General features: G+C 41.2%; 1 protein-coding gene across 1 annotated transcript in view; it reads left to right on the top strand.

The window, feature by feature from the left end:
- Nucleotides 1–2,403: 2,403 nt before the first annotated feature.
- Nucleotides 2,404–24,702, top strand: part of CSE1L (chromosome segregation 1 like) — a 47,125-nt gene continuing 24,826 nt past the window's right edge. Inside the window, exons 1-6 of the mRNA XM_047069702.1 lie at nt 2,404–2,502; nt 15,345–15,440; nt 20,438–20,580; nt 22,642–22,743; nt 22,822–22,967; nt 23,520–23,610. Coding sequence (XP_046925658.1) covers nt 15,350–15,440; nt 20,438–20,580; nt 22,642–22,743; nt 22,822–22,967; nt 23,520–23,610 — 573 coding nt within the window. The 5' untranslated portion in view covers nt 2,404–2,502; nt 15,345–15,349. The remainder of the gene's footprint in view (nt 2,503–15,344; nt 15,441–20,437; nt 20,581–22,641; nt 22,744–22,821; nt 22,968–23,519; nt 23,611–24,702) is intronic.

Raw genomic sequence — 24,702 nt, 5'->3', positions numbered from 1 at the left:
GGTGGCTATACTGAGTGAGGGTGGAGAGGAGGAGGAAGGAAGGTGATGAGATCAGGCAGGTTGGCAGGGGCCAGATCTTGCAGCGTTTGTGGGCTGTGATAAGAGATGTTGAGCAATTTTACAAAAACTTACATCATTCACTCAAACAGCATTTTTTTTTTTTTTTTTTACATTTTATCTCAGGAATTGCTTTTACATGTTCATAGGCAGGGTGCTATCAAAGATAAACAAAGCTGGAGATTGTTAAAACAGTAAAAACAGATTTTATTCAGTAACTACTGACAGTAGGGGAAAGAGTGGATTCCGACTTTGCAGAGGTGATTGGGCATTTTAAAGGAGAATGAGGGAGTGCGGGAGAGAGTGAGGGCACAGGTAAAAACTTACAAAGGGTTGGTCGATGTAAATGTGATCAGGTTAGCTATGTCTGCTAGCTGGCAATTATCAAGATTGCAGCCTCCCACAGAGACCAAGAGACGAGAGACAATCACCTTCCTGATGATTATATTTCAAAGGAACGGCTTTCAGGTCATTGAGAAAGACACTCCTAATTGCAACAGATACATATATATCTCAAAGAGACTGAAGAAGAATTCACAATTGTAAGCCCTTCTTAGTAAATGCTCTAAGATGGGGAGCCTGGGTGATTCAGTCGTTTAAGCGACCAACTCTGGATTTCTGCTCTGGTCATGGTCTCATGGTTCATGAGACTGAGCCCCGTGTTGGGCTCTGCACTGACAGCCGAAAGCCTGCTTGGGATTCTGTCTCCCTCTTTCTCTGCCCCTCCACTGCTCACGCTTTCTCTCTCTCAAAATTAATAAACTTAAAAAAAAAAAAAAGTAAATGTTCTAAGAAAGTGAGGGCCTATCCTTAGGTGTTGGGCTAGAACAAACACAAACAGTAAATTCTCCTGGCAGCATTGAGTTTTCTCAAGCAGTTATGGGGAGGGGGGGAGGGGGAGACACTGGGGTCATACTAAGGTCATGGCTTTATGCTGCTAGAAGCCAAGTTCAAGTTCGGTCATTTCTTGCTGCAGAGGTTTGGACAGAGTCATTACGTGGTGAGAGTTCTGCAATTCTCAGTGTCTATGTAATTCTGTGTTCTTATATTTGTTTCCTTGAATGATAACCAAATATGTGCCTTTCAGTCCCTGGAGGAGCAAACTAGCAATTGCAAGGGATGGGCTCTGAAAGAGCTGGGCCTGCTGGCGGCCAAAACTGAGGGATGGGATTTCCATAAGTCCTCATTGCTTCCTGTCATTGTCACACTCAATGGATCATAAGATCCTGCAGGCCCTACCTCTACAGTATCTCCTGAAGCTGTCCACTTGTTTCCATATGCACCGTTACTCACCTGAGTCCGAGCATCTCATCTCTCTCCTGGAGGCCTCTAGTCTCCTCTGCTTCAAGCTCTTCCCCCCATACAGTCCATTTCCACACAGCAACTGGTGGGCCTTTTAAAATATAGATTTGGGGGGCGCCTGGGTGGCTCAGTCGGTTAAGCGTCCGACTTCAGCTCAGGTCATGATCTCGCGGTCCGTGAGTTTGAGCCCCGCGTCGGGCTCTGTGCTGACAGCTGAGAGCCTGGAGCCTGCTTCCGATTCTTTGTCTCCTTCTCTCTCTGCCCCTCCCCCGTTCATGCTCTGTCTGTCTCAAAAATAAATAAACTTAATAAAATAAATAAATAAAATAAGATAAAATAAAATGTAGATTTGGTGGCCATCCTGTAGTGGATGCACATAAGGCACAGTCTAACAAGGCTTATGAGCCCTACATCATCTGGCCCCTGCTGGCTTCTCTACCTTCCGCCTCCTGTTCCTCCGCACTTCATTAAGCCCCAGACTAGTTCACGCCTGATCTTCACACAGCTGTCTCCTTGTTGAAACTCAGGCCAAATGTCACTTGTTCAGAGGCCTTCTCTGACCATCCAATGACCTTCCGAGTCACTGCCTGTCATATCACCCTGTTTTAAATTTTCTTCTCATAGCGCTTATCAAGATCTGAAATTATTTTGTTTATTCCTTCTCTCGCTGTAAAACATGCGCTCTGCGAGGGGGCAGAAAGTTCTCCGTCTAAGGCTATGGACAGGACTTTGAGCAGTTCGTTCAACAGTTATATAAGACCTACTACGTGCCTCACTGAAGCCCTACGTCAGACGAAGTCGCACTCCAGCGGCCCCTGGGGGAACCAGCGTCCATGGGTGGGGGGGGGGGAAGGATGAGGATTGCGATGCCCGCTGCCGTGATCTAAGCCAAAGGGCATTGTCGCTTGTGACGTCAGCGCAAACACGGAGCGCGTTTCCATTGGTCTTTCGAGTTTGGGTGGGGCCCGAGCGCTCCTGGCCCCGCCCCCCCGCCTCTGCCCCTCTCACGCATGCGCCCGGGCCGCAGCCTCGCCGCCGCGCCATTTTGCCGGGGTTTGAATGTGAGGCGGAGCGGCAGGGGTGGGTAGTGCCGGCCACAGTTCGCGGCTGAGATTCCCTTCTCCGTTCCCGTATCCCCAGGAGGTGAGGCGCGGGGCGTGCACGGCCTGGCAGGGTGGCTTCTTGGGACCCAGCTAGGGGAGGGATGCGGCGCTCCTGACACTTCCGAGCGCTGGGAAGCAAGGACCGCGCCTCTGGGCGAGAGCGGAATGCGGGCCCGTGCTTCGGGAGGCGCCCTCGGGCGAGGTCTTTGCCTGCACCGACGGGTCTCTCTTCACCTCACCTCGCGGCGCCCCGAGGCTCGGGCCCACGCGGGGCGGCCCCAGGGCCTGTGAGGGGCGAGGGCCCCCGAGGCGCGGCCTAACGCGAGCTGCCCGAACGTCCGCCCCTTCCCCTCCAGCGCCGCGCCGATTGGTCGCGCCGCCGCCGGGCCGCTCGGGAAGGCCGCCTCTCATTGGTCGCGCCTGCGCGTCCGTTCTCGTCGCTCCCGGCCACCCGCAACGTGAGCTGAGTGCCGCGGCGAGGCCTGTCCGGCCGGGCTGCTGGGTGAGGGACGGCCGCCGCCCAGATCTCCTCTTACTCCGACTCACTTTCTGATTTGAGAGGGGGGAACTTTAACTTCCCTGTGCTTCAGTCTCCCCGACCGTAACTGAGCATCGTGATCTCCCTTTGCTGAGTTAAGGAGTATGTCCTAGTCCCTGCACCTGCCCAGTAATGTAGAGTCCAGCTCTTGGGGGGAAACGCGATAATACGGTAGTTCGGAGCATGAGCTTTGGAATTGGAAGGCCTGGGTTCGCTCCAGATTTGGCCTCTCCCTAGGAGTGCAATGCAGGGCTAGTCACTTCATCCCTCGGTGTCTCCCATTTCGTTATGCGCAAAGTGGGTTTGAAAACAATCTGCTTGGTAAAGTGGCTGTGAGAATCCACTCAGTTATTACCGTGGTTTACAGAGTCCCACCTGAAGTGACCGTTGTCCGCCTCTTCCACCCATCTGCTCTTAGCCGCTGTAGCTGTACTGCTGACTTCTGTTTCCTTAAATGTTCCAAGCTCGTGCCCACCGTGAAGCGTTTGGACCTGCCTTTTCGTTTGCTTGAAAATTACCGACCTCTTAGGTTTGCAAGACTGGCTCCCTGTTTCACGCCTCTTACACCTTTGACCAACTTCTCTGAGGGCTTCTTTCTTTCACCTCTTAATAGCATTTATCATTATCTAGAACTACTTAGAGTTGTTCACTGTCTCTCGGCTGCTGGGCTGTGAACTTCAAGAGCAAGGACCTTGCCTGTCTTTGTTGTTGTGTTCTGGTGATGAGTGCTTGCCACGTGGTATTATTCCTTGGAAGCACAGAAGGGGACTTTTACTCTTGGATCCCACCAGCGTTCTTTTCTCATCCCCTCGCCCCCCACCCCCGTCCGAAGTTTTTACTTGTGTGTGTGTTTCTCCAGTTTTTGCATAATTCCCGGGACTCTTAGTTCACCCTGTTCTCGCCACCCCGCCCGCCTCAAGACTCTTCCCCTTCTTTCCATCAATGCAAGGGAGTTTTCTCTTCCCATCTGGTTACTTTGATTTCTGCTATTTGGGGGCTGGGACAGAGGTTTCCTACATTTGACCTTAGCCAAAAGGCTGAGAAGCGGTGGGCGCAGAGGTTTCCTATACAGGATTGGATGGGTTTGAGAGCACTGCTCTAGCTTTGGAATTAATTTGTTCTTTTATTCATTTAATAACTATAGAGCATCCACTTAATCTCTGGAAAAACAGTGAAGAAATAAACATGGACAGGGTCCTTTCCCGTGGAGAGCTTGTATCCTAGTGGGAGAAAGAAACAATACAAATAAATGAATTAGATAGTTTCAGATACTGATAAGTGACAGGTGAAGAAGGTGGCATATGAGCTGAGACCAGCCATGGAAAGGTGAGGGGACAGAGGATTCTAGGCAGAGGATATAGAAAGTACAAAGGCTCGAGGATAGGAATAGACTTACAATATTGGAGGAAAATCCAGCATGCTACAGTAGTGTATGAAGAAAGGAGAGGTGTCCAGGGGCCAGATCATGTAGGGCTTTGTAGACAATTACAGAGTTTGGATTTGATTCTAAATGGTATGTTCCTGTGATTAGAAAGCAGAGGGTGGGTCAAAGTGCCTTGGTATGTTCTTGATGTGTATGTGCCAGATAGTTTTCATTCATTGGAACTCTTTCCCTTTCCCCAGATGTAAGGACTCAGGAATGGTTCTCTAATGTGGAAGAAATATCTAAGGAAAAGGCACAGATCTTGGATCAGCTTATGTCACAGATGTCTGTGAGATGGCCTTGGAAAGCTTTTATTCCAAGTCTTCATCCATAACTGAGGGCCTGTGGGAAGAGGCTAGACTTAGGTCCAGCCATTCATTCAACAAGAAGAACTTGGAATTTAGATAAGTTTCTCATAATTGAGTTACTGTGGCACATGTGTTTTATTTTTTAACTGAATTGGTAAGGATTTCCAAAGATAGTTCTGTGGAAAAACTAAAGCGTCGCCCCTTTTTTAAAGGCAAAAGAATGTATTTCCCATTTTTAGTTTGAATATTTTAAAATCAGTAACACTTTCTATGTTTACATATTGCTGATATTTTAAAAAGTCAAAGTACTTTCACCCGTGGCCAAATTAGGTAGCTTAATTAGACCTTGATTTTGCCCATGTATGGTGAATACCTATGGAGTATTCTCTAAAATTACCTTATTTGTCATGCTTTCCCAAATCAGGGCTAAGCTTATAATTTGGTTTTATAGACATTATCATTAAGGAGATACAAAAAGGGTTTGTTGATAAATATTTAGTTCCTTAACTAATACTAAATTGTAGAGTCTGTGTAGTATTTTGACTTTTAGGGATTGTTGCATGTATGTTTGTATATCTCCCCTGTCCCCAATGCACACTTTTTTAAAGTTTATTTTATTTTGAGAGAGAGAGAGTGCATTGGGGAGGGGCAGAGAGAGAGAATCCCAAGCAGGCTCTGTGCTGTCAGTTCTGAGCCCAAATCAAGAGTTGGTTGCTCTGCCATTTGAACCATGCTGGTGCCCCCCCGCCCCCACTTTTTTTTAACTTACAAATAGTCGTATTTTAGTACCTCAACTTTGTCATTTTAGGGTCATTCTATCATGTGGTCTTAGAATCAGTTTTCCCCACCTCTTATTTTTCACAGTCAATTGACCAGAACAAACGTGTGAAATGATAATGCTTTTGATGGAAAAATCAAGGGAATGTAGCTTTTGAAAATAGTATAAGAAATACATATTAGGTATTTATCACTATTGTAAAGCTCTAGGGAGATTGAAATGAACAAAACACAAAGCCCCTACCCTCATGGAACCTAGAATCTAGGGAAGAGAGAAGCACAGTGAACAAGAAAGCAAAGTAATATGGCCTATAATATTTGGGAATTTGGAGCTTGGAAAAATAGAATAAGGGAATGGAGAGTGACTAATGTGGGTGCTCTTTTAGATAGGATGGTCCAGGAACTTATCTCTGAAAAGAGACAACCTTGGAAAAAGACCTGAGTGAAGTGGGCAGTGAGCCATGCAGCTCTCCAGAGGCAGAGCTGTTCAGGCAGGGAGGATGGTAAGTGCAGAATCCTGAAACAAAAGTATGAACACTGACATAATATGAACAGTAATACAGGACAGATCTCAAATTCACTTTTTTAAAGAATTTATTTTTTTCTTTTTTTAAATTATTTTTAATGTTTATTTATTTTTGAGAGAGAGACACACACACACAAAGGATGACACAGGCTCTGCACTGTCAACGCAAAGCTCAATGTGGGGCTCGAACTCACTAAGCATGAGATCATGACCTGAGCTGTAAGTCAGACACTTAACCGACTGAGCCACCCAGGAACCCCATTAATTTATTTTTTTAATTTACATTCAAGTTAGTTAGGGTATAGTGCAACAGTAATTTCAGGAGTAGATTCCTTAGTGCCCCTTACCCGTTTAGCCCATCCCCCCACCCATAGCCCCTCCAGTAACCCTCTGTTCTCTGTATTTAAGAGTCTCTTATGTTTTGTCCCCCTCCGTTTTTATATTATTTTTGCTTCCCTTCCCTTATGTTCATCTGTTCTGTGTTTTAAAGTCCTCATATGAGTGAAATCATATGATATTTGTCTTTCTCTGACTAATTTAGCTTAGCATAATACCCTCTAGTTCCATCTACGTAGTTGCAGATGGCAAGATTTCCTTCTTTTTGATTGCCGACTAATGCTCCATTGTATGTATGTGTGTGTATACACACACACCACATCTTCTTTATCCATTCATCTATCAATGGATATTTGGGCTCTTTTCATACTTTGGCTATTGTTGATAGTGCTGCCATAAACATGGGGGTGCGTGTTTCCCTTCGAAACAGCATACCTGTATCCCTTGGATAAATACCTAGTAGTGCAATTGCTTGTTGTAAGGTAGTTCTATTTTTAATTTTTTGAGGAACCTCCATACTGTTTTCCAGAGCGGCTGCACCAGTTTGCATTCCCACCAACAGTGCAAAAGAGATCCTCTTTCTCCACATCCTCACCAGCATCTGTTGTTGCCTCAGTTGTTAATGAGCCATTCTGACAGGTGTGAGGTGGTATCTCATAGTGGTTTTGGTTTGTATTTCCCTGATGATGAGTGGTATTGAGCATTTTTTCATGTGTCGATTGGCCATCTGCATGTCTTCTTTGGAGAAGTGTCTATTCATGTTTTTTGCCCATTTCTTCACTGGATTAATTGTTTTTTGGGTGTTGAGTTTGATAAGTTTTTTATAGATTTTGGATAGTGATCCTTTATCTGATATGTCGTTTTCAAGTATCTCCTCCCATTCCATCGCTTGCCTTTTAGTTTTGCCGATTGTTTCCTTTGCTGTGCAGAAGCTTTTTATTTTGATGAGGTCCCAATAGTTCGTTTTTGCTTTTGTTTCCCTTGTCTCAGAGATGCGTTGAGTAAGAAGTTGTCATGGCCAAAGTCAAAGCGGTTTTTGTCTGCTTTCTCCTCAAGGATTTTGATGGCTTCTTGTCTTAACATTTAGGTCTTCATCCATTTTGAGTTTATTTTTGTGTATGGTGTCAGAAAGTGGTTCAGGTCCATTTTTCTGCATGTCGCTGTCCAGTTTTGCCAGCACCACTTGCTGAAGAGACTGTCTTTATTCCCTTGGATATTCTTTCTTGCTTTGTCAAAGATTAGTTGGCTGTACGTTTGTGGGTCCATTTCTGGGTTCTCTATTCTGTTCCATTGATGTGAGTGTCTGTTTTTATGCCAGTACCATACTGTCTTGATGATTACAGCTTTGTAATACAGCTTGAAGTCTGTCGGATTCACTTCTTCCTTGAAACACTTTTAAGTGAACAGAAACGAATTATGGTGGGTAAGTTGGTCATGTAACTGAATTCCTATGTTGTTGGGGTTCCTCATAACTGATCCTTGAAGAATAGTCTCTAATCCATACCGGGAACTCCTGTTTTAGCTAGTTGACTGACATTGACTCATCCTTTAGTTCATGCAACAAATGCTTACTGAATATCTTCTATGTGCCAGGCAGTGGTAAAAGTCCTGGGCTTACAGAGACAAGACATACAAAGTCCCTGCCCTAAGGAGCTTATAAATAAGGATAGCAGTTACATTAAAGATACTTAAAAAAAAGCAAAAAAGCTATTTCAGATGATGTTACTGCTGTTAATAGTGTAGATGATAGTGATGGAAGGCCTTTTTAAGAAGTTGATGGTGGGCTGACAGCTGAATGATGCCCAGTATCAGATTAGAAGGAAGAGCATTATTACAGGCATGGAGAACTGTCTTGGCTGGTTCAAGCAACAGAGGGAAGGCTTTGTGGCTTGAGCACAGAGCCAAAAGGAAGGTAGGTGAGGTTGACAGGTGTCAGATTGCATAAGACTTTGCCATGGTAAAGAGTTTGGATTTTTAATTCAGATAAATTATGAGGAATCTAAGAGATTTTGGTTGTGATATGTACAGTGCTATAGGAACATAATGAAGAAAGTTAGTGAAATGCAAAATTATTAGGAGTGTATTAAACTCAACAGAATAGATCCAATTAATCTCTAATCCTCCCAACACACACACACAGTTTCTAACATGCTGCCTTGCGTAAATCTCAAAAAGGTAGGACAAATTTGTGTGATAGAAAAAGATGTTTTGTTTCGTATTTTTTAAGCTCGTGTATACTGATGTAAATAATTTTGCTTGGCAACAGCCAACTTTCATGATTTCATAACAGATCGAGCATTTCAACACAAAAAAAGAATAGGAAATAAATTGATTAAATCACATGTTGCAAAGTTTTACATAATGAAGTAGTTCTGTGGCCAAGTAATGAGGGGGAACTCTGGGTTAAACAACATTAACCTGATAACTTACTGCTTCAGTTCCTGAAGACTTTAAGGTGAATCTCCAAAAGGGGATTATAATGTATAGCATTTGCCAAACTATTTTTTTGTAAGATTTTATTTTTAAGGATCTCTTGACCTCACAGCCCTTAGATCAAGAGTCACATGCTCCACCGACTATGAGCCAGCCAGGCACCCCTACCTTTTCCAAACTTTTGATATAAAACCCAGAAAGGGTGGCCTCTCAAATTGTGTGTATGGTTGAGTAGGACTTAATATTCATGCCATGGAGTGTTTTGCCCTGGGTCAAAAGAAGTGAATAGATTGGTGGGCAAATCTAGAACAGTCAGAATATTGGCTTCCCTTATGATAAAAATGTTTCCAGTTTCTAATAAGGAGAATACAGATAGTTTCAAACAAATATTCTCCTTAGAAGGTTGTGGTTTCTGGCTGTGGAGGTATAAGCTGCACAGGCACAGCATTAACTATAGCCCTTTGTCTATCTGTCTCCTTTCCTTCCTCCCTCCCTTCCTCCTCCTTTCTTCCTTTCTCCCTTCCTCAACATGTCCTTTCTATTGCCATTCCCAGTGCTTCCATTCTAGGTCAGGCTTCTGTCATTATTTCTTCCACCTGAGAGATAAGATAGCCTTGGTAGGAAGAGAGTAGACCTATAGAGTCAGACTGATTTGAATTTGATTTTTTTTTTAAGTTTATTTATTTTGAGAGAGAGCAGGAGCGAACAGGGGACGTGCAGAGAGAGAGAGAGGGAGAGAGAGAATCCCAAGGAGGTTTGCGCTGTCAGCACAGACCCTGACACAGGGCTCAGACTCATGAACTGCAGGATCATGACCTGATCCGAAACCAAGAGCCGTTCACGTAACCAACCAAGCCACCCAGGCGTTCCTGAATCTGATTTTTATTAACTGTGTGTGACTTGGGGCACGTTAATCTCTCTGAGTCTTCTTGTATGTAAAATGCTTATATGAAATGATATGAAGCATACAAAAACATTTAGCATTGTGCCTGGTTCATAGATTGTGGTCCATAGCATTGTGCCTGGTTCATAGATGTGCCTGGTTCATAGATTGTCCCGTTTAAAAAAAAAAAAAAAGTGTCCTAACAGATCTTCACTTGTTCCCTTCAGCTCCATTCCGGAAACCATTACCAGCCCAAAGTTCATATACTCCACTTTCATTAAGTTTTGACCCATTTCAAAAAAACCGTAGTGGCTTCCTATTGTACATTAAATCATGTAAGTCTTCAGCTAAGTCTTAAGGATCTAATAATAAGATCTGATCTCAGCCTTCAATTCCACTGTTCCCCAAAGGAGCTATGTAGCTTCCTGTTTGTTACTTTGCTCACACTAGTTCGTGTGTTGGATGGGTCTTCATTCTATTTTGCCTTTCCAGTTCTATGTATCCTTCAAGTTCAACTCAAGACTCAGCCTCTTGGAAATCTTGGCCCACATGGAAATGTAGGCCAAGTGACTCTCTTGTTAACAACCTCCTAACAGTTAAGTTTTTGTGTGACTGATTTGGCACCTCTACTCCAGGGGACAAATGTGTTTCAGGCTTTCTTTTTGGATGCACATACTGTGGATTATGCAACTTTCTCTGTGGGATGTGGGGTAGCACTCTGCAAACACGTTAGTATTTCTTAAGTAAGACAAATTTTTATACAAAATAAGATACTTTATTTATAGCCTCAGGCAGTTTGGGCCAGGTTTTGCTGCTAAATGAGTTTGCCACAAACTTAAAAAACAACAACAAAAAAAACCTTTCAGTTTATAGATTTTTGGATTTCAAAACTGCAGGAAAGGGATTAGTTTGTAGCTGGAATCACAGTTGTGTCTTGTCTTCCAACTAATATATAAGCTCCATTGAGAGCCTAAATTTAATTACCTGTGACAAGGTCATTTTAAAAAGACAACAAAATTTTATTTACTTACTTTTTAATGTTTATTTACTATTAGTGAGAGAGTGCGAGCAGGGGAGGAGAGAGAAAAGGGGACAGGATCTGAAGGGAGCTCTATGCTGATAGCAGAGGGCCCTGTGCAGAGCTAAAACTCACAAACTGAGATCATGACCTGAGCCAAAGTCGGATGCTTACCTGATTGAGCCACCTAGGTCCCCTTAAAAATGCCATAAAATTTTAATAACTTTCTGATTGTAAGTGTAATACATATAGGTAGTTCTGTAGGATATCAGGGAAATCTAAAAGAATATGAAGAGAACAAAAATGTCCGGTGTTCATCACATAGACATTTATCACTGTTTACATTTTGGAGTGTATTTTTCTATAGATGGGGGTATGTATACATTTTTTAAAGATTTTAAGTAATCTCTGTACCCAGTGTGAGGCTCAAACTTAAAACCCTGCACCCTGAGATCAAAAGTTGCACACTCTATCAACTGAGCCAGCCAGCCACCCCTAAATTTTTTTTTTTACATAGTTTGAATTGTGGTGTATTTGACTTTTTTTCCACTTAGCTTAATTACATTTTACAAAAATTATTACATACTTAATTTTTTTCTTCTTTGCTCTAGAAGCTCCAAATTTAGTTGGGTGCATGGTTGCCTTGAAAAGGCGACATTTCCTAAGTTCCTGGGAGCTAGTGTGACTTTTTCCCTAAAGCTGGGTCCTGGGATCTAAGCAGAAGTGCAGTTTTAAAAAATAACTATTGAAGTATAACTTACTGTGAGTTCATGTGAAGTGTACTTTTTGGTGAGTGTCATTAATAATTGTATACAGTTGTGCATCTGTCACCACCATCTCATCAGCACGGTTTTAGAACATTTTTTATCGCCCCAGAAAGTTCTGTCATTTTGCACTTAATTTTACCTACTCAGCAACAACCCGGAGACCACAGAGTCCTCTTTTATAGCATTCTCAAGCTTTTTGTTTATGGAGAATGATGTGTGCATGCACTCACTCTTATAATCTGTATATATGTGCTGTTTTTTCTGTCTGTATTTCTTTATGTCATCAGTCATGTGGGTATAAGCCATAGATTTAGTTTAGAATTTGTAATGTATTAAATGTGAATTTTTTTTGGTCAGTGGCAGTGTATTCTGTGATTTATATTTGGTGTTGTTCAAGATTTGAATATTTTCTTAATAAAATTGTTACTTTTTAAAGTTTACTTATTTTGAGAGAGAGGGAGAGAGAATCCCAAGCAGGCTCTGCACTGTCAGTGAGGAGTCTGATAGGGGGCTTCTTGAACTCACGATCCGTGAGATCATGACCTGAGCTGAAATCGACGTTTAACCTTAACCAGTTGAGCCATGGAGACCTTCCATCCTCCCCCGCCTTTTTTTTTTTTTTTTTTAATTTTTTTTTCAACGTTTATTTATTTTTGGGACAGAGAGACAGAGCATGAACGGGGGAGGGGCAGAGAGAGAGGGAGACACAGAATCGGAAACAGGCTCCAGGCTCTGAGCTGTCAGCCCAGAGCCCGATGCGGGGCTCAAACCCACGGACCGCGAGATCGTGACCTGGCTGAAGTCGGACGCTTAACCGACTGCGCCACCCAGGCGCCCCTCTCCCCCCCTTTTTAAGTTAATTGTTATCTTTTTTTATTGAGCTGTAATTGACATTACCATTAGGTTCGGGTGTATAATACAATGAGTAATATATGTATATATTGTGAAATGACCACAGCACATCTAGTTAACATCCATAACTAAACATAATTACAGATTAAAAAAAAAGTTTTTTTTAATGTTTATTTATTTTTGAAGGAGAGAGAGAGAGACAGAGCAAGAGCAGGGGAGGGGCAGAGAGAGAGGGAGACACAGAATCTGAAGCAGGCTCCAGACTCTGAGCTGTCAGCACAGAGCTGGATGTGGGGCTTGAACTCACGAGCTGTGAGATCATGATCTGAGCTGAAGTCAGATGCTTAACTGAGCCACTCAGGTGCCCTTACAGATTTTTTTTTTTTTTTTTTTTTTTTTTGTCATTAGAACTTTGTTTTTCTTACATAGGCTCTGTGCCCAACATGGGGCTTGGAACTTATGACCCCAAGATAAAGAGTCCCATGCTCTACCGACTGAGCCAGCCAGCTGCCCCACAATACAGTATTGTTTGTTTGTTTATCTATTTTAGTAATTTCTGCACCCATTGTGGTGCTTGAACACACAAGCCCAAGATCAAGAGTTCCATGTTCCCGCAACTGAGCTGGTCAGGTGTCCCCTATATTATTAATTATTGTCACCATGCTATACATTATATCCTCATGACTTACTTATAACTGGAATTTTGTACATTTTGACCCTCTTCACCCATTTCATACACCCCTAAGCCCCACCTCTGGTAACCACCATTTGGTTCTCTATATGTATGAGCTCTGGTGTGTTTTGTTTGTTTAAATTTTAAATTCCACATTAAAGTAATCATACGGTATTTATCTTTCTCTGACTTATTTCACTTAGCATAATGCCCTCAAGGTCCGTCCAGGGCGCACATGGCTGGCTCAGGGCATGCAACTCTTGATCTTGGGGTCATGAGTTCAACCTCTATGTTGGGCATAGAGCCTAATTAAAAAAAAAAAAAATCCATCTGTTTTGTCACAAGTGGCAGGGTTACCCTTTTTATGGCTGAATAATATTCCATTGTATACACATTATCACATTTTCTGTATCCATTTATCCAGTGATGAACACTTAGGTTATTTCCCTGTCTTGGCTGCTGTAAAAAAAAAAAATGCTGCCGTGAACATAGAGGTGCAGATATCTTTTTGAATTAATGTTTTCACTTCCTTTGAGAAATACCCAGAAGTGGAATTTCTGGATCACATGATCTGTGATAGTTCTTTTTTTAATTTTTTGAGGAATCTCCATACTATTTTCCGCAGTGGTTGCACCAGTTTACATTCCCACCAGCCGTGCACAAAGCTTCCCTTTTCTCCACATCCTCATCAACACTTGTTATCTCTTGTCTTTTTGATGATTGCTATTCTAACAGGTGTGAGGTAATGTCTCATTGTGGTTTTGATTTGCATTTTACTGATGATTAGTGAAGTTGAGAACCTTTTCATGTAACCGTTGGCCATCTCTGTGCCTTGGAAAAATGTCTGTTCAGATTTTCCGCCCATTTTTTACTCAGATTTTTTTTTCTTTTTTTTTTTTGCTTTTGAGTTGTGTGGGTTTTTTTTTTTATTTTTTTTAATGTTTATTATTTTTGAGAGAGACAGAGACAGCAAGCAGGGGAGGGGCAGAGAGACAGGGAGACACAGAATCAGAAGCAGGCTCCAGGCTCTGAGCTGCCAGCACAGAGCCTGATGCGGGGCTGGAAGTCACTGACTGCGAGATCACGACTTGAGCCGAAATCGACGGCTTAACCGACTGAGCCACCCAGGCACCCTGAGTTGTGTGGGTTTTTAAAAATATATTTTGGATATTAACCTCTTATCAGATATATGATTTGCAAATAATTGCTCCCATTTGGTAGGCTGCCTTTTCTATTTTGATGGTTTCCTTTGCTGTGCAGAAGCTTTTTAGTTTGATGTAGTCCCACTTGTTTATCTTTGCTTTTAGTGTAGAAGGTTCCTTTTTAATCATAATGATAGCTGTCATCCTCTGAACCCCAGCGTTCTCTCCCCAGGTACAGATTCTTAGCATCTGGTTTGTTGTCAGTGCTTGTGATTGCATGTTGTGCACAAAGAAATTTATTCTAGTTTCTTTAATTTCAGAACTCTTTATGGGATCCTTACTTCTTAAAATTGTAATTTCTTATGGTGGCCCCTTTTATTTATTTTTTTTAATGTTTATTTTTGAGAGGGAGAGAGACAGGTGCTAGCAGGGGGAGGGGCAGAGAGAGAGGGAGACACAGAATCTGAAGCAGGCTCCAGGCTCCAGTTGAAAGCACAGAGCCTGACATGGGTCTCCATCCCACAAACTGTGAGATCATGACCTGAGCCAAAGTCGGACACTTAACCGACTGAGCCACCCAGGCACCCCATGGTGGGCCTTTTTATTTTTTATTTTTTATTTTTTTTTAATTTTTTTTAAGTTTATTTATTTTTGAAACAGAGAGAGAGGATGAACAGGGTTGGGTCAGAGAGAGAGGGAGACACAGAATCGGAAGCAGGCTCCAGGCTCTGAGCTGTCAGCACAGAGCCCAGCGCGGGGCTCGAACTCATGGACCGCGAGATCATGACCCGAGCTGAAGTCGGACGCTCAACCGACTGAGCCACCCAGGCGCCCCATGGTGGGCCTTTTTAAAAAAAAGTTCCTACTGAGTCTTTTTTTAAACTCTTGTCTGCCCTTTTTTGTAGCATTAAATCTAATAAATGTTATGTGACTTTGATCAATTATTCAGCTTTGTTTTTCTGCACCTTCTTTTTTTACTTTGTAGTATGTATATTCTTCATCTCAAAATTAGCTAACCATTTTCAAAAAAGCCCATTATCTTCTGGAACCTTGTCTGAGCTGAGTCAGGCTTATATAGCCCATACCTTAAAATGTAACAAATGGATGACCTTCAGAGAGGGAAGACCCATAGTACAAAAGTACTCTTTTATGTAAATCACTATGTCCCAATGTGACCAATTTACCAAACCTCATTTTTTGTTTTAGGTTCTATGGCAATGGAGCTCAGCGATGCAAATTTGCAAACGCTAACAGAATATTTAAAGAAAACTCTTGATCCGGATCCTGCCATCAGACGTCCAGGTAAAGAGAATAGATGTTTTGTGGTTTGATCTATTCTTTAAGAACAGGTGAGGAAAACTTTGCATAATCTACCTGTATTTGTAAGTTAAAAAAAAAAAAAAAGATTTACACTTTGATTTTCAGGCATAGTTTCTTTTTCATTCTCCAGCTATAAAGTAGATGGTTGGCTGCTTATAGCTGCTGTAATGTATGGTGATGGGTGTTTTTGGTTTGGTTTTTTTTTTTTTTGAGTAAAATCTCTTTTATTCGGTGTCTTGGATTAAAAAGCACTGTGTCTAGAATACCTTGTCCCTTCACCTTTCTGAAAATCCCCACATTTGCCAGTTTTAGAGAGATAATAATTAGGGCACAGAGATGAAAGTTAATTGCCTAAGAAGTGATTAATTAAATCAGGTAATGAGACAGTCTCATAATCCCCATGTTGAGTTCGATTTAATTAATACATTTTAAGACCAAGGTTCCTCTCTTCTGTATTTGACCAGTTTCTGTTAGAAATTTAGTATAAGCTTAGATTTTCTTTTAAGTTTATTTATTTTGAGAGAGAGGAGGAGAGAGAGTGAGTGCCTGTCAAGTGCAGGGGAGGCAGAGAGAGAGAGGGAGAGAGAGAATCCCAAGCAGGCTCTGCACGGAGTGCTTGGACCAATGTGGGGCTTGAACTCCTGAACCGCGGGAGATCATGACCTGACCCAAAGTCAGACAAGAGAGATCAAGAGTTGGATGCTTAACCCTGTAAGCCACCCAAGTGCCCCTAAGCTTGGAATTGTAAACTCAGATGCCCACAGGAGTCAGATGTGAAGGTAAATGATGGAGGCAGGCCAAGTGGGGACTGGTAATATGTGACTTACGTACCTTGGTTAAGGGCTTTTGGGATGAGCTAACTTTGGGGGATTCAAACCAGTTTTGCTGGATCAGATTTCCAGCTTTGCTTCAAAAATAAAAGACGTTTCTGTGAAGTGTGCAATGTCCTCATTTTTAAATGATAGCATCTGAGTTCAAAAAATTAAAATACTGTGCAGAAAAAGCAAACTACTTCTGAGAGCCAGATGTCTCTTGTGGGAGGGGTAGTAAGTTGATGGTTCTCAATGTAAGCCTTATTAAAACCAGGTATGCTCATCCCACTTCTGCAGAACATACTAATGTGCATGCTCAGAAAGAGGCTTTTAGCGTGGCCTCACAAAGAAATGAGTGAGTGAGTGCATGTGTGTATGTGTGTGTGTTGAAGATTTATGTTCTGTAAAATAAGTAGAATTGTAAACATGTTAATACATCCATTCTCTTCTAGGATAGCCTTGTGATTTCTGAGAGGGAAAATTGTGGTTTTCCCCATTAGTGCTTAAAGAAGTAATGTGTTCTTGGAGGAAGGAAAATTAATGGCTGTAATCTTCTTAGACTTTCCCAGAAAGCCTCTGCAAACCCTGTCTGTTGAAAATGATTTTTAATAATTGTGTGTTTGTAAGGTGAGGTGGTTACTGTTTTACGATTTCAGGGACAGAGTGTAGGAATAAATTGATGTTTTCTGGAAAAGAGTTATGAACATAGCATTTCTCAGGTTGTACTAGACCAACTCAACATCTTTAGAAAATGATCTGGAGGTTGAAATGTGTAGCGGATCTCAGCTTATAGATAGCACTGTGCTCCTTTGGTTCTTGAGATGAGACTGGTATGGATGAACTGGAAGACAGTTTGAGGCTCTTTGAGTGTGTAGAAACATGTCGTTGTAAATATTTTGTGAGCAAGTTGAAGGAAATGAGCACAGAAATACCTTGACTTAAACTCATGAGATTTCTTTCAGGGTATTGATTTCAATTTAAGAAAGAGATCTGGCAATTTATATGGGCTTTCCCCAGAGCATGGATACAGTGTGTTGCCCTGTGGGCAGTGCTAACCACTGAGAGGAAACAGCCAAAGCCTTCCAGACTCCTACAAAACCATAGTGTGTCCCTCTTGAAAATCATTTTCCAGTTCATTTTATTTATTAATGTTTTTATTTTTGAGAGAGAGAGAGAGAGAGAGAGAGAGTGAGCTTGGGAGGGGCAAAGAGAGGGAGACACAGAATCCAAAGCAGGCTCCAGGCTATGAGCTGTCAGCACAGAACCCAACATGGGGCTCAAACTCACGAACTGTGAGGCCATGACCTGAGCCAAAGTCGGACATTTAACTGACTGAGTCACCCAGGCGCCCCAACATTTTCCAGTTTACCATTCCTCATCTTTTTTTTTTTTTTGAGAGAGAGGGAATGAGAGAGAAGAGAGAGCGTGCACGTGTGAGTAGGAGCGGGGTAGAAGGGGAGAGAGAGAACCTTAAGCAGGCTCTATGTCCAGTGCTGAGCCTGATGCAGTGTTCAGTCTTACCACTGACTGTGAGATCATGACCTGAGTTGACTCTCAGCTTACTGAGCCACCCAGGCTCCCCCTAGCATTCCTCATCTTTTATTTTTTATTAAAAAAAAAAATGTTTTTAACGGTTTTATTCAGTTTTGAGAGACAGAATGTGAGCAGGGGAGGGGCGGAGAGAGAGGGAGAAACAATCTGAAGCAGGCTCCAGGCTCTGAGCTGTCAGCACAGAGCCCGATGTGGGGCTCAAACCCATGAACCATAAGATCATGACCTGAGCTGAAGTTGGATGCTTAACTGACTGAGCCACCCAGGTGCCCCATATTCCTCATCTTTTAAAAAAGACATGATGAGCACAAAGTAGGGAAGATTTGAGGATGGACGTCAAACTCTTGGGACCCAGTTCAGAAAGAAGAGAGGTGTAGATTGTAGAAAATACTAAATTGTAGAAACTAATAGATGCTAAAAGGAGACCTTCTCAATACATATCGGGACCTTAGGGTAGGTGTTGCCTTATGAAGCTTGTAAAGAGGAAATGTTGTAAACCCTCACTGTGATCAGTAAACTCAGAAGACTGATTATCCCTTAAGTGTAGGAGTTGAAAATATGTGGGTAAAATCTTTGAATATTTTTTGCTGGTATTAACAGTGTTTAGTTTGAGAAGAACATTGAGGGCCAGTATGATAGAATAAGGACTGCACTAAAACTTTATCAGTGATGAAATCTAGCTGTGTGATCTTAAGACTACCTAACTCCAGGGGTCTTGTTTTATTTATTTATTTATTTATTTATTTATTTATTTATTTATTTATTTATTTTCAGGGGTCTTGTTTTTAAAATAAGGATAATATACCTATGGGTAGTAGTGACAATTAAGGAAATAATAGATGCGAGATGTGAGTAAAGCACCAGACCCATATGATTAATAAAAATATACATTAGCATGCATTAATTCATTTGATTTTCATCACAGTAGTATAAATTTTTTTTTACTGCCATTACTAATAGTACTAATAATAATCCTTCTGGAATAAACCAGAACAGTCTTCAACTTGATGGTTCCACTCAGTGAAAATTTTTTTAGTGTTTTTATTTATTTTTGAAAGAGAGAGAATGAGTAGGGGAGGGACAGAGAGAGAGGGAGACAGGATCTGAAGCAGGCTCTACACTGACAGCTGAGAGCCCAGTGTGGGTCTCGAAGCCACAAACCGTGAGATCATGACCTGAGCTGAAGTTGGACGCTCAACTGACTGAACCACCCAGGTGCCCCTTGGTGATTTTTTTTTTTTTTACTGTAATTCTTTATAATTTTTTTTTACATTTATTCATTTTTGAGAGACAGAGCGTGAGTGGGGTAGGGGCAGAGAGAGAGGGAGACACAGAATCCGCAGCAGGGTCCAGGTTCTGAGCTGCCAGCACAGAGCCCGACGCGGGGCTCAAACCCATAAACCTTGAGATCATGACCTGCTCTGAAGCTGGACGCTCAACTGACTGAGCCACCCAGGTGCCCCATCCATCCCTCAGTGAATTTTTGATGATAGGTTGGTGCAAAAGCAACACATATTTAGTAGAAACCATACTTCAGATTGTGAATTTTGAACTTCTCCCTGGGCCAGTGATAGGCGGCAGTACAATACTGTTTCACGGTGCTGGGCAGTGACAGCAAGCCACGCTCCCATTCAGTCATGTTGTCACAAAGGTAAACAACCAGCACACTGACAACCATTCTGTACCCATATAACTTTTCTGATTTCACTCTCAGTATAGTACTCAGCAAATTACATGCGATAGAAACACTTTGTTATAAAATAGGCTTTGCAATAGATGGTTTTGCCCAACTGTAGGCTAATCTAAGTGTTCTGAGCACTTTCAAGTAGGCTGGGCTAATGAGTACATTAGGTATAATGAATGCAGTTTTGACTTCTGACATTTTGAACTTAGCATGCTTTTATCGGGACATAGTTCCATCCTAAGTTGAAGAAGGTCTCATTATGAATTTGCCAGAGAGTCACTTAATCTGAGAAGCAGATTTTCCTTCTGCAGGGGTGATCAGTCAGTCAGGCCATGTTACAGGTTTGCCAGAATCAAGTGAGGTGTTTTTTTGTGTTTTTTTTTTTAACTAAAAAAAAAAATTTTTTTTTAATGTTTATTTTTGAGAGAGAGAGAGAGCACAAGCAGGGGAGGGGCAGAGAGAGAGGGAGGCACAGAATCTGAAGCCTGCTCCAGGCTCTGAACTTTCAGCACAGGGCCCAACATGGGACTCAAATTTACAAACCTTGAGATCATGACCTGAGCCTGAGTCTGACACTTAACTGACTGAGCCACCCAGGTGCCCTCAAGTGAGTTTTAATGGATGGTAAAGTGATTTGAAACTGTTTATTTAGAGAGAGGGAGACAGTGCAAGAAGGGAAGGGGCAGAGAGGAGAGAGGGAAAAAATCCTGAGCAGGCTCCACACTCAGTGTGGAATCTGATGCGGGCTCAGTCCCACAACCCTGGGATCATGACCTGAGCTGAAATCAAGAGTTGGACACTTAACCAACGTAGCCACCCAGGTGCCCCGAATTTTTTGATGCTTTTAATCAGATCTACATAGCTCACCTGTATATAAAATGGAAAGATTTGGTTAAAGTAACAAATCTTCTAACATGAAAATTCTTTTACAGCTGAGAAGTTTCTTGAATCTGTAGAAGGAAATCAGAATTATCCACTGTTGCTTTTAACTTTGCTGGAAAAGTCCCAGGATAATGTTATCAAAGTGTGTGCCTCAGTAACATTCAAGAACTATATTAAAAGAAATTGGAGAATTGTAAGTATTTTGTGAACACACAGTCTCACAACCTGTATGTTTAAGATTTATATATGCAGCGCTCCTGAAAGATTCAGACACAGATTAAAGATAAAATTAAATAGAACCCTCTTCAACAAAATATTAGCAGATCAAATCCAAAAAGGTGTAAAAAGAATTACAAACTATGACCAAGTGGGATTTATCCTAGGTATGCAAGGCTGGTTCAACATTGAAAAATCAGTTAATGCATCGTATCAGTAGATGAATAAAAAGCATTTAACAAGATCCTAACCCCATCCATGGTAAAACTGTCAGTAAACTAGGAATGGAAGAGAACTTTCTTGACTTTATAAAGACTAACTACAAAAAGCCTAGAGCTAATATCCTACTTAATGGTGAGAAACTTGAAACTTTTTCACTAAGATGAGATACAAAGCAAGGATGTCCCCTCTCATCACTCCTTTTCAACATTGTATTGGAAGTTGTTGCTAATGGAATAAGAGGAAGGAAAAGGTATACTGATAGGGAAGGAAAACATAAAACTTTGTTCACAGATGACATGATTTGTCTGTATAGAAATTCTGAAAGACTTAACAAAAGCTAGACAGGATGCTTCTCCAAAGTTCCTATTGTTTCATTTGAGTTCATATAGATAACTTGAACTTGCTAACCCAGGTTGGTAGAGTGTGAGACTTGGTTTTTGCCTCCATTATGGTTGAAAAAAAAATTTTTTTTAAGCTTATTTATTTGGTGGGGGGGAGACATGGACGGGGGTGAGAGAGGAGAGAGAGAATCCCAAGCAGCCTCCATGCCGCCAGTACAGGGCCTGGTATGGGTCTCCATCCCACAGACTGCGAGATCATGTCCTGTGCCAAGATCAGGAATTGACTGAGCCACCCAGGCGCCCATCCATTATGGTTGAATTTGAACATCAGCTCATTGTCAACTGAAGAGAGATTCTGTGGGAAGACACAGATCTTACTGAATAATTGAAGCAGTGTCTCTCATGGGCTGGAAAAAATTAAACACGGTTGTAAAACCATGTTACATATATTAAAAATTTGTAGAATGTGAAATAATTTAGATTTGGAGTTTTTGATAAGGGGTATGTGGAAATAGATTCTAATTTTAAGGTGAATCCTATTATATTGCAAGTTTAATTGCAAAATTAGAAATTAAGGTATTTTCCCTACCTTATGACAGTGGTTCTCAATGGGGGATAATTTTGCCTGCAAATATCTTTGGAGACATTTTGGTTGTCATAGCTGGGGGCCCAGGGTGTTACTACGGTCTAGTGGGTAGAAACCAGGGATGCTGGTAACTGCCCTACAGCGTACAAAAAAGATTCCCATACCAAAGATTTATCTGACTCAGAATGCCAGTAATGTTGCGATTGAGGAAACCCTGACTTAGGGTAAAGAAAAAAAAAAAAAGAATTGTTTTGAAGTGATAGCAGTGATGATATTTAGAAAGTATTAAGGTTGACAAAAATGGTCAGTTTTTCTAAAAAGTCAACTATAAATATGCCTAAATATTTATTTAGAATTCTTCTTTTGTCTTCATTTCGTGAAAGAGTTTATGAGGTAGTAAATGTAGTACATAGTTTTTTAACCTTGTGCAGTTAGGTGTTACCACACATAGTGAAGAAACAACTAGTGAAACGTAGGATGTTTAAAAATCCATCCCTCTGCAGACATGCTAGCCCTCTTCTTCTGTCTTGATTTGTAAAAGTGGTGAGACTTCCAGAACCTCTTTGAGTGATGTAGTCCTGGATGTTTTCCAACTGGTAATGATCAAGAAGTTTTCATTGAAAAGACCTCTGACTTAAGGCAAGGGTCAGATTGAAGGTTCTGGAGATGGATGTGGCCTGTGCCGTGCATGTCCATAAAGACTTTAACCATGTGTTCTGAGAATGGTGACATATAGAACTCAGATTTTTCATTGGCATCAGGGAGCCAGTGAAGCTCATTGATTTGTATGTAAAATATTTGCATTTGGGATAGAATATACATTTTTATCTATAAATATGGTCATGGATATGGACTTCATGTTACTTGGTATTGATGTTTTGCTTTTAAGGTTGAAGATGAACCGAACAAAATTTGCGAAGCTGACCGTGTAGCTATTAAAGCCAACATAGTGCACTTGATGCTTAGCAGCCCAGAGCAAATTCAGAAGCAGGTAATGTAAGGCCCTACTATTTAAGGAGGCTTGTTTGCAAAGCTTTGATCTAATTAATCTTTTCCCTTCCCGCTCCAGTTAAGTGATGCTATTAGCATTATTGGCAGAGAAGATTTCCCTCAGAAATGGCCTGACTTGTTGACAGAAATGGTGAATCGTTTTCAGAGTGGAGATTTCCATGTTATTAATGGAGTCCTTCGTACAGCACATTCTTTATTTAAAAGGTATTGATAAATTCTTTTTTTTTTTTTTTTTTTTTTTTTTTTAAGATTTGTAAGTAATCTGTACCCCCAACTTGGGGCTCAAACTCACAATCCCCAGATCAAGAGTCTCATGCTATTCCAACTGAGCCAGCTAGGTGCCCCAATAAATTCATATATTTATAAAATATTAATTTTATTTATTAAGAGAGAGAGGGGCAGAGGGAAGAGATACAGAATCCCAAGCAGGCTTCCTGCTGTCAACACAGAGGGCTCAAACTCACCAACTGTGAGATCATGACCTGAGCTGCGATCAGGAGTTGGAAGCTAAACTGAGTCACCCAGGAGGCTCAATTCATATTTTTAAAATACTTTTTTTCAAATGCTTTTGTTTGTGTAAATAGTTGTATTTTTGTGACTGTTGTCATTCCTTTGAACTTGGTAATCTTAGAATAAGAGATAATCTTCTCAGTTCATTATTATGTTTGTTTCTTAAGTAGTCTAATCTATCCTTGAAGGCCTAAAGTCAATAAACATAAAGCTTGTAAATTTACCTACTTTACCTTAATTTTTTAGATATCGCCATGAATTTAAGTCTAATGAGTTATGGACTGAAATTAAACTTGTTCTGGATGCCTTTGCTTTACCTTTGACTAATCTATTTAAGGTAATGGAATACTATCTTTGTGATACTGTAAAATTACTTAATATTTTAAACTGCTTAATTATTTGTGTGGATTTTATTTAAGAGAATGCTTTAAGTCTATTTGATAGGTAATACTTAGAGCAGCATTTCTTTTGAAAAATTCCAAACCTGTACAGAAATAGAGAAGATGATCTCATTAACTCCCATGTATCTGTTACTGTTACACAAGGTTAACAGTATTACTTTTTCCCCCTCCCTTCCTCTCCTTTGTAGGAATACTTAAAAGCAAATCCCAGACATCATATTTCACTCAAGTATTTGAATGTTTATTTTTTAAAATATAATTTATTGTCAAATTGGCTTCCATACAACACCCAGTGCTCATCCCAACAGGTGCCCTCCTTCATGCCCATCACCCACTTTCCCCTCTCCCCCACCCCCCATCAACCCTCAGTTTGTTTTCAGTCCTTAAGAGTCTCCTACGGTTTGCCTGAATGTGTGTTTCTAAAGGAATCGCTCCCCATTTTGATTTGATTTTACATATAGTTCAACTAATGAATTTATATATTTATACATCTTATGGTGAACAGGCTGCTTTCCTAAACATGTTCTTTATCTCTGAGAATCCTATAAGATTGAAAGATTAAAAAAAATTTTTTTTTAATTATTTTTAAGCAATATCCACGTGCAATGTGGGGATTGAACTTAAAACCCCAATGGGATCAAGAGTCACGTGCTCCACCAACAGCCATCCAGGTGCCCCCGTTTTTTTTTTTCCCTCTTAAGTTTTTTTAAGTAATCCCTACACCCAACAAGGGGCTTGGACTCAAGATGCCAAGATTAAGAGTCACATGCTCTTCTGACCGAGCTAGCCAGGCACCCCGAAAGAGATATATTTTTAACCTTTTTTCAGATAAGGAGAGAGGATTCAGTATCCCCCAGCTAATAAAAAAGGGAGCCAAGCCTTAACCTAGTTTTGCTAATAACTCTGGAAAAGCTACTCCTTTCCTATTTTCAAAAAAGGAAAGTTGTATGATACTCACAACTTCTAAGATGTAAAGTGTGCACAGAAATTTTTCATGGTTAGGATGTCTTACTGATTGTACATTTTTT

This window comes from Lynx rufus, unplaced genomic scaffold (genome assembly GCF_022079265.1).
Source record: "Lynx rufus isolate CCGP_SWC_20201006 ecotype Redwood Valley unplaced genomic scaffold, mLynRuf1.p SCAF_8, whole genome shotgun sequence".
Classification (NCBI taxonomy): domain Eukaryota; kingdom Metazoa; phylum Chordata; class Mammalia; order Carnivora; family Felidae; genus Lynx; species Lynx rufus.
The sequence above is the reverse complement of the archived record's forward strand: the minus strand, read 5'-3'. Positions and strand labels throughout refer to the sequence as shown.